This window comes from Xenia sp. Carnegie-2017, unplaced genomic scaffold (genome assembly GCF_021976095.1).
Source record: "Xenia sp. Carnegie-2017 unplaced genomic scaffold, XeniaSp_v1 HiC_scaffold_106, whole genome shotgun sequence".
NCBI classification, from domain to species: domain Eukaryota; kingdom Metazoa; phylum Cnidaria; class Anthozoa; order Malacalcyonacea; family Xeniidae; genus Xenia; species Xenia sp. Carnegie-2017.
Genome location: NW_025813410.1, coordinates 27501 through 38330, shown reverse-complemented (window position 1 = coordinate 38330; position 10830 = coordinate 27501). Strand labels below are relative to the sequence as shown.

Genomic DNA, 10830 nt, shown 5'->3' with positions numbered 1-10830 from the left:
TTCAATATTTACCGTTTCAAGCATAGCAGATTGTAATTCTGTTTGGTTTTCGTTATTGATGACAGATGTAACCTCTCCTTCAGTATTTTCAAGTGAAGGCATACCCATGCTCACTTCTTCAATAGGTTCGAATAAATTTGGGGGTGGGGCTATAGCCATAGGCTCTTCACCTATAGATTCTGTGTTTTGTTCTTCCCGCTCTTTATCCATTGTTTCATCATCTTCGCTACTACTATCAGGAACAACATCTTGTTGTAGTGTTTCGATAGGTGTATTTTGTTTTCTATTTCTACGTCGATACGGTCGTTGTCTTTCTAATGTTTGGGTTGTGTCTGTATGTTGTAACGGCGCCATAACTACGGTTGGGATTGTGTCTGTAAATGTTTCATGTTGTAAAGATATGGAGTCCTCACATGTCACATCTATGGCAGTCATTTCATGTAAATTACTTTTTTGTAATCTAGTTTTTAGCCTGTTATTAGTATCGATAACATCCTCAATCCAATTTTTATTAAATTCGTCAAACATATGTACATTAAAGTCTTTGGGAATGTCACCAAAATCTTCAAATACATTTTGGAAAAATGTATTTTCATATAATTGATCCCGAAAAAATATTAATGCTTGATAGAACCTTGAATCGTGCTGAAGCAAATAGCTAACACCCACACATCGTAAAAATATACGTTCAAGTGTTCGTATCCGCTTATTATGAATAAGTTTGCACCGAATTTTGTATAAAGCCCGCCGCACACATGAGCTATTGGCAGAGCTAACAGCCACGCGTGAAATTTGCTCACATTACGTGTTTGCCACAAACAGCCGCGACATTCGCTCAGCCGATACTTTTCGCGGGAAATTCAAACATGGCGGCTCATTTAAATCTTCATCGAGTGGCAGTCCTTTTAATATTTCTACGGCGACGCCGTCGCCGCAAGACTAAGGCCGTGGTGTTTACGCAAATCTCCTCCAAGAACTGAAGGGCGAAGATCCCGAATCTTTTCGGCAATATCACCGATTAGATATCAACTCATTTAACTTTATTTTGAACATGGTTAGACCATTAATTCAGAAAAAGGAGACATGGATGAGAGCAACCATTAGTCCACATGAGCGGCTCGCAGTTACTTTACGCTATTTGGCAACCGGTGAGTTTTGGCACGAAGTGAACAAGTATGTGAATTAAAAAAACAGAAAGTTTATTCATCATTTATTTTTTTGAAGGAGAATCGTTCAGAAGTCTCTCTTTCCAGTATCGTATGGGAGAACGAACGATATCTAATATTGTACTTGAAACATGCCAGGCATTGTACAAATCAATGAAACAAAAATTTCTTACAGTAAGTATAGAAGCTAATCAAAACAAAAGAAAGTCAACCAGGCTCAGCTAAAATAGCTATATGAAAAGTCACAGTTCCAATAAAATGTAACAACTCAGACTCCTTTATCAAACTCCATGATTGTTTCCAAAGTGGATATAATGTGGTGCAGAATACTGCAGTGCATCTATCTTGCTGTGGTGTATTTGAATTGTTTTGAACTGGATTTAACATGCCTATTTGTGCTTGAAATAACACATTACTGATTTGATACTGAGCATAATGTCTAGATTGTTGATCCATTTTTTTTCAGTGACTCCACTAAAAATTTTCCAAATGATTCACATTCCCCTGGCTCTTTATCCTCTTGTGCTTTTTTGCTATCATTAACAATTGCAGAAGTCAGGCTTCTCATAACACTTAATTCTTCTTCCTCCAACTTTCTCTTCAATGACTTTCCCCTTGGCTTTGTTGGTAGTTTGGTTGACTTGATAACCTGTTGGTTATTGTCAGTAAGATCTAGCGTGTTTAAATCTTCATCAGAATCTATGGCATGTTGAAGCATGGAACCATTCTCATTATCACTGTTATCACGTGCCACCAAAGAGTTTGTCTGTAAAAAAGGAAAATGATCACTATAAGTATTATAACTATAGCCTGGAGAATATTTCATACTCAACACAACCTAATTAGATTGTAAATTTTGAAGAGAAATATCAATTTTTTATTTATGTTTAGATACCGTTGACAGATAATGACTGGCGTAAAGTTGCTGATGGTTTTCACAAACAATGGAACTATCCATGCTGTGTGGGAGCAATAGATGGAAAGCATATAGCCATACAACAACCACCACACAGTGGCTCTGAGTATTTTAATTACAAACACTATTTTAGTGTCTTGCTTCTTGCCCTTGTGGATGCAAACTATAAATTCTTATTTGTGGATGTTGGGGCTACAGGGCGAGCTGGGGATGCCGGTGTGTTTAAAAATTCATTATTAAAGCTTTAGATGATAATTGCCTTCAACTACCACAAGCACAAGCAATTGAAGGAATCCAAACAAAGATCTGTTATCATATCATTGGTGATGATGCATTCCCATTGAGAACAGATATCATGAAACCTTATCCTCATCGATATCTGGATAAACCAAAACAAATTTTTAACTACAGACTCTCACGAGCAAGACGTGTAGTTGAAAATGCCTTTGGCATTTTAGCCAACAGGTTTAGAGTATTTCTGACAACTATCAAACTTGACCCAGAAAAAGTTGTTGACATTACCTTGCTGCTTGCATAACTTTATGATAGAGAAGAACAAGAATGATTATGTCAATTTTCGGGATCATGAAGACACTGAAAACCAGGTACTTATACAAGGCCAATGGAGAGAGAACTATCAACTATTAGGGTTACAACCCAGTACATCAAGAAATGCAACAAATAGTGCAAAGAAACAACGTATGCATTTGACTGAGTATTTTGTGTCAGATGCAGGTTCTGTACCATGGCAAGAGAACATGTGTTAACTATGACTATTTTGATGATTGACTAAAAACTTACATCATCCATGTTAGACGCTGTTGCTCGGATGGCAACATGCTCTTCAAAGAATTGTAGTTTATCCAAAACCCAAGAAGTTCTCTTAGAAAGGTTCCGCCGTGCAGTTCCCGAAGGAGGTGCCTTTTTTGCCTTCGTATAGCAATTCCTTAAAGTTCGCAGTTTGTTCTTTACCCATTCCACTGTTAAAATTAAACAAAGCAATGTCGAGCATTGAGTGTAGAAGTTTTTCATGTAATATCACATCTCACAATTCACAGCAAAACAAGTCTACAAGAAATTGCATAAAATACCGTTTTTATTGACTGCTTTCGCAATTTCGTCCAGAGCCTTCTGCCTCATCACTCTGTCTTTAAATTCAGATGAACGAACATTATAGAGGCATGGATAATCTGGCCATAATTCTACTAATTTGTCTTCGGAAACAACCTCGTCTATCATTTCATTTGCCTCCATGTTGTAAGTACATACATACATAATTGTAAAATCACGTGAACAAAGTAAGTGATTTTATTGGCTTACATTGGCTATCAGCTAAGCTCTTAACTCACAGCAGCCGCAAACATTGCGTTTCTTGGCACGAATGTTAAAAATTATCAAACATGACAAATTTTTTTCTCTTGGCCACGCGTGTCAAAATACGCTGGAAAAACTATGCGCACACACGAGTAATCAGCTAAGCTAATTTCACGCGTGGCTGTTAGCTCAGCCAATAGCTCATGTGTGCGGCGGGCTTAAGTGCATGTGCGTCATTAAAAAGAAATCAAGCAAAGAAGCATTCCGATTCTTCGCATCGATCATCTTATCATGCATCATAACAAGTTGTATAGTTGGATGTAATGAATCTTTATATGCTTTAGCAACCCCTAATCTCTCACATTGTGCGTAATGATGTTTTTCGTATAATGTTATAGGTATGTTTTCACCTTCAAAATACTCGAAAACACTATTCAACGATATGATGTTGTTTCCTTTACAAACTTTATTGAATGATGTTCAACATTGATATTATCAAATCGAATATGTAGACTTCTACTCATTCTAAAAAATAAACAAATAATCACTAAATTTATAGTTAAAGAAAAATAAATAAATGCTTACCTCATCTATTGGTTATGATTATGTAAATTTTCATTATGCAAATTGTTTTGCATACTATATCCATAATGCCATATTTTCATTATGCAAATTTTTTTTGCATACTATATCCATAATGAGATTTCGCCATTTTTTCAAAATATATCGAACAAGGTTGAAAATATCAATTTTAGTTTACTTTTTACTCAAACTAAACATACAAATACTTATATAGCGTAAAACAATGATGATCGTGGACAATTTCAATAATATCAGGAAAATATATTAAATCGCTTCCCTCTAAAACAAAAAATCAAGCATTTCGTCGACTTTAATATCTTAGTATTGTTTAAATTAAATTATATTTACCTTTACTGTGAATTTACATCAATTTCTGATAACTTTTTTCAATGTACGCTTGCGACACACAACCTTTCACAATAATAAATTTATAAAAATGAATAATTTTATTACGTGGCACTATTCAAATTAGTGCCGCTATATTTTGATGCTGTGTGCAGAACTTTTATCGCTTTTTTGTTGAATTTTTTTCATATTCTTCTTTACCGGTAAGTTGAATGACTATTCAATGTTTATGAAAAGATGTTTAAACTTTTAATATGTTACATGTTTTTTTATTGAGAAATGGCATCAAACGAAGACATGAAAACAAAAGACAGAGAAGGTTCTGCTAATCAAATGCCTGGTGGTGAAACAACAGATGGAGTTCAGGTCGAACGAAGAAGATATGCGAATTTGCTCCTTTGATGTGTCAATACAGAAAGAGGATAATGATTGTAAATATGTCATGTACTTTTGGCATGGTAAACTTCCTATAAAAATACATGAATTTAACGAACATGGGTACTATGTAGAAGCAAATCCTGAAACAAATAAAATTAAGCTCGGAACTGTACAAACAGTTCCAATCAATGCTATGTTCTGTGACAGAGAGAAAGAATTATCGTTTCGTTATGATATATTTATTCGATTTATGGAAAAGTGTCGAGACATGAAGGAAGTTTTCAGCATGATGAAAAAAATTAAAAAAAAAGGGTATGAAACAATCTATGGAATATTTACTGCTACAAGTAAATGAAAAGTGTCATGTAACTCATGTTTATACTTTCTTTGCTAGCTGGAATCCTGAGATTAACAAGAGAAGACATATTTCCAATAAAGTAAATTTCGTTTGCACGTTTTAGCAGTTTCAAACAAGTTAGGCCGTCCATTTTTGTTTAGTCAACATGAAGAAGAATTCTTAGCAAGAGAACAAACAGACCGAATAACATTGAAGTCAAACACAAGAAACAGTTCGTCGATCATGAAGAATGGCAAATATAACAATGATGAGAAGCACAAAATAACCAGGCGCCTTCTCTTATGTGTTTTCTACGTGCTTACGTTCAGATGAATAATCTTTGTTAATTAAAAATACGAAGTGAAGACCGCATATCTGAAAACAACTTCAGAAACTTTCAATACTAACAATATTACGTATCCAAAAAAGTTTAAATAATTCTACGGGTAACAATTAAATTTTGCTAAAAACTAAAACATCACACGTCAACTAACGACGTCATTCTATGATATCAACTCATCATAACTAACTACGTCATAAATACTTAAAACATTACGTCATCTATATAGGTCATATACAATATCAATTAACAAAGTCTTCTACATTAAAGACTAACAAAGGCATCTGCAACATAAACTAACAAAGTCATCTGTAATAAAGTAAATGGTTTGAACCAGGGAGTATCGTTACATGTTTGTAGATGGAGATCGTCCAGGTGAGTATAGTCCTGTGAAGGACTGTTGATGCTGATGTTGACTGACTTTTCAACAACCTTAGCGGTAGTCATTTTTTTAGAAGATGAATTAAAGGCATTGAATGATAAATATGAGGCGGCCATGTCAGAAAAAGCGGCGTTACAACAAGAAGCCGAGATCATGGAGAGACGATTAATTGCTGCTGATAAACTCATCTCCGGCTTGGGCTCTGAGAAAATAAGGTTGAAGTTTAAAATCATTACTTTCGTAAAGAAAATCATCACTTTCGTGACGAAAAATCATCCCTTTCGTGACGAAAAATCATCCCTTTCGTGACGAAACATCATCGCTTTCGTGACGAAAGATCATCGCTTTCGTGACGAAAGATCATCGCTTTCGTGACGAAAGATCATCGCTTTCGTGACGAAAGATCATCGCTTTCGTGACGAAAGATCATCGCTTTCGTGACGAAAGATCATCGCTTTCGTGACGAAAGATCATCGCTTTCGTGACGAAAGATCATCGCTTTCGTGACGAAAGATCATCGCTTTCGTGACGAAAGATCATCGCTTTCGTGACGAAAGATCATCGCTTTCGTGACGAAAGCGATGATCTTTCGTCACAGCGAAATCTTCGTCACAGCGATCTCGTCGCGATGATCTACTATAAGCGATGATCTTACTTTTTAAGACTCAGCCTTACTTTTATAAGGCACACCTAACTTTAGAAGACTCAACCTTACTTTCAGATGATACACCTTTACTTTTAGATGACACGCTATTACTTTTAGAAGACACACCCTTACTTTTAGATGACTCACCCTTACTTTTAGAAGACTCACCCTTACTTTTAGAAGACACACCCTTACCTTTAGAAGACTCACCCTTACTTTTAGAAGACACACCCTTACTGATAGAACACTCACCCTTACTTTTAGAAACTCACCCTTACTTTTAGGAGGCACACCCAAACTATTAGAAGACTCACCCTTACTTTTAGAAGGCACACCCAAACTTTTAGAAGACTCACCCTTACTTTTAGAAGAATCACCCTTACTTTTAGAAGACTCACCCTTACTTTTAGAAGACTCACCCTTACTTTTAGAAGACTCACCCTTACTTTTAGAAGGCACTCCTAAACTTTTAGAAGAGTCACCCTTACTTTTAGATGACTCACCCTTATGTTTAGAAGACTCACTTTACTTTTAGATGACCCCTTATGTTTAGAGACTCACCTTTACTTTTAAAGGGCACACCTAACTTTACAAGACTTGCCCTTACTTTTATAAGGCACACCCTAACTTTTAGAAGACTCAACCTTACTTTCAGATGATACACCTTTACTTTTAGATGACACGCTATTACTTATAGAAGACACACCCTTATCTTTAGATGACTCACCCTTAGTTTTAGAAGACACACCCTTACTTTTAGAAGACTCACCCTTACTTTTAGAAGACGCACTGTTACATTTAGAAGACTCACCTTTACTTTTAGAAGACTCACCTTACTTTTAGAAGACACACCCTTACTGTTAGAAGACTCACCCTTACTTTTAGAAAACTCACCCTTACTTTCGATGACACACCACTACCTTTAGAAGACTCACCTTTACTTTTAGAAGGCACATTCTTACCTTAAGAAGACTCACCCTTACTTTTAGAAGACTCACCCTTACTTTTAGAAGGCACTCACAAACTTTTAGAAGAGTCACCCTTACTTTTAGATGACTCACCCTTATGTTTAGAAGACTCACCTTTACTTTTAAAGGACACACCCTTACTGATAGAAGACTCACCCTTACTTTTAGAAAACTCACCCTTACTTTTCAATTATCAATTAAAGTTGATTAAATAACAAGACAACTTGATTAAATAATCCTACAATCAGCACCATATTTTGTTTCGTGGACGTGATTGGTAGTTGACTTAAATCTAAAATTTGAATTTGTTTCCCAATGAAATTTCTGAAGTTGTAGGTGAGAATCGTACGTCATAGGTTCGAGGTTCATTCAATGCTGTTGCAAAATAAGCATGATTGCTATTTTGAAATTTGATAAATTGTCGTTCGTCACGTGCACCATTCACGTTTTTTATTTGAATGATAGAATAATACAATCGTTTATCCAGAAAAATAATATGATCGTTTGCTACTTGTATTTCCTTATAGTTGTTATCGCTTCTCAAATTTAAAGTATAGGTGTCGGAACCATCTTGTGTTTGCAAATCAAAGGTGACAATACCTTCTAAAAAATGATTGACACGTTCGGGAATAACAAACGTAATGGTAAGCGTCGTATCTGCAACAATGTACTCGTTGTATACATCCGTGTACACTTCGTAATCCATTTTCAAATAAACTCTTAGATGAGGTTGCGGATCTTCGTCGTCGCGACATCTTTCCGGGTCCATGTATCCTATACCAAACGTAGCATGGTCCAAAACTTTGACAAGATGAGGAAATTGTTCACCGCATATAGTTCGCTATTCTCCGCGCAATGCTTCTATCATAGCATCATCTTCTGGAAAAATATGTGTTTCGGGAAAAGAAACCATAGAACATCCTTCTTGTTCCAATCTGTTGAATAATTTCAACATGGGTGCAGCCATTCTATCATAACTATCGTAATCAAATCCTTCGTCATCAAACTCGTCGTCGTCATCCTCGTCCATTTTCGTCAAACGTTCTCTCTCATTAGGTTTTCATCATCATCATCATCATCAGGTAAACCCTCGCGTTTCCTTCGTCGTTTTTCGCGTTCCTTACGACGTTCTTCCATACCTATTTTATATCGTTCTTCCATAGTCGTCTTTTTAGGTTTTTTTGGACCGTCCAACCGAGCTTTTTCCGCCTCTTTATGTTCTTTCTCAATTTTCATTTTAACTTTATTCATTTTTCTAAAACGGAGGTAGTCGTCGACAAAGGAGTCAATCGTCATGTATTCGTTCATGCGAAGAGAATGAATATTGAACAGAGAACAATAGGGATACTTCCAATCTCCTGCATCCTCGTCATACTTGTAATCGATGAGACACTTCAAGTTGACATCCAAATCTCGATCAATCTTCTTAAATCCAGTCAAATCAATGGTTTCACATTTTCCGTAATGAACTTGCAAACATTCTCGGCTAGCGCAAGGTGCAAAACAAATGTCGCATTTTTAGGTCTGTATGCCGCATCTTCTTGACATTTCGTACGCCAACAAAACGGACATTTTTTGGTGTCGCAAGGATGCGTGTTGAACGGCTGTTTAGGGAAAGTTCTCATGCATCTCATGCAATATATTTTAGAAAATGCATAACATAATTTTCTATGTCTGAAATCAATTTTGGCAACATTGTACTGTTTTCGGAATTTTGAAATAAGACGTATAAATTCTATCGTAATCCTCTCCCGCTTCTCCTTTCGTGAGGGAAAAGTCTGACTCTTCTACGACGTCGGCGAACTCGCCATCGCTGTATTTGTCTCCGTCGTTCATCACGTCTTTGCCAAAATTGTCTCGCTGCTTCGGGTATAAGTTGCAACGATGCACGAAACTCTTCCCTATGTTGCGCTTGGGTATCTTGTATTATACCTATTCTTCTGGAATTACGTCTACGCGTACGTTCGCTTTGTCGTTCTGATCTTTTCTTACTCGATTCATGCAAAGATACTCTTATGTTATCAAGAAACAGATCGTGGAAATTTTGTATGGATTGGAAACGTTCACCTTGGTCTTGAACGTCAATTAAATTAAGTAAAATGTTCACAAAATCACTCTCGAGCCAAGATAAAAATCCCGAAAAATGTTCACCTAATGTGGCGTTACTCGTGTCCGGAACACTAAAAAATAACGTAACGTGAACCCTGATAACCGAGTCCGGATAATGTTCTTGTATATAAGAATATAAATATCTATAAATTAGCCTGAAATAAATAGGAAAATCTGTTTCCCTATACTCGTGAGGTTCAAATGTAAAATCTTTCAATATATCTCTCCAGCCTTCTCGCTCGCGAACCGACAAATAGCGAAACAAATTGTTGGCAGCCAGTTCCATTCAATTCCTGAAAAATGAACAACCATACTCGTCAACAACTTTCAAATTAAATACTAAATACGATGTAAGCTATGATTTAAAGAACACACAAAAAAATACAACTGACTTTAAGCTATGAATAAATTTTAATAACCAATGACGTAACGAAACTTTTAATCAGTTATAATATGCACACTAATTTGTATATTATGAAGCAACCATTACATCATTTACATAATTCAATCTGTTTTTCAGTTTTTTTCAAACAATGTTCCAAGTTACGTTTAAAATCGACCAAATATTTACGTTTCATACAATTTTCAGCTTTGTAATCTTCCATGTGACCAAAAAACTCGTTTGTATTATCAAGCACGTTATCAATACACTTTTTTATCTTCTTTCTTACTTCACTAGTTTCTTCATTATTCGAATTTGTTGTATCATCATAATAGCACTCGTCATTTTCCGATCGCACGCAACGTTTTTTTGCTTGAGGAGGTGTTTCAGAAGATGTTTCTTTTTCGCGACGCATCTCTTTTCTAATCTGTCTTATTTCGTTTGCAGCTTGCGTTTGATTTATTGCAGAATGTGTTTTAGAAGGTGATTGAATATTTGAATCTGTATCAGAATTTTCTACATTTGGTGATTCAACTGTTCTCACTTCTCCGTGGTTTGATTGTAAAGAGTCGTCTGTTGCAAGGGGTGCAGATGGTGTAGATTTAGGATATGCAAGGGGTGTAAGAGATGTAGGGTTGAATGATGTAGAGGGTGTAGAGACGTAGTCTGTAGGAGGTGTAGAGACGTCATCTGTAGGGGGTGTAGGGTCGTCTTGCGTTGCTGTTTCGTTGTTGTTGTTGTTGTCATGCGTTTCTTGTCGCTTGGATGATTTTTGCTTTTGATTTTTCTTTCTTACCTTTATTTTTCTTAGGAGCTCTCTGCGGTTCACGTATTGCCTCTATGTTGTCAAGTACATCTGAAAGAGTGTTGTTTGATTGCAAAGGTTGATCTGCTCTCTGACTTTGAGATGTGCTAGCTGCTTGTACATGATCAGAGAGATCAAAAGAAATCATGTGACGTACATC

At 36.2% G+C, this 10830-nt stretch overlaps 1 protein-coding gene across 1 annotated transcript; it reads right to left on the bottom strand.

The window, feature by feature from the left end:
* Positions 1 to 1605: 1605 nt before the first annotated feature.
* Positions 1606 to 3366, bottom strand: LOC124445813. Its single transcript, XM_046996592.1, has 3 exons — positions 3174 to 3366; positions 2884 to 3062; positions 1606 to 1932 (listed from the first exon to the last, which is right to left on the bottom strand). The coding sequence occupies exons 1-3, from the start codon at positions 3355 to 3357 to the stop codon at positions 1606 to 1608; spliced, it is 690 nt and encodes a 229-aa protein (XP_046852548.1). The 5' UTR covers positions 3358 to 3366.
* Between the last annotated feature and the right edge of the window lie 7464 nt (positions 3367 to 10830).

Bases quoted from the DNA above. Each gene is read 5' to 3' on its own strand.
- LOC124445813 (XM_046996592.1), bottom strand. From the start codon at position 3,357: ATGTATGTATGTACTTACAACATGGAGGCAAATGAAATGATAGACGAG. The intron at 3,063-3,173 runs GTATTTTATGCA...TAATTTTAACAG, and splicing joins GAAAGCAGTCAATAAAAACG to TGGAATGGGTAAAGAACAAA. The intron at 1,933-2,883 runs GTAAGTTTTTAG...CCTTTTTTACAG, and splicing joins CAGCGTCTAACATGGATGAT to ACAAACTCTTTGGTGGCACG.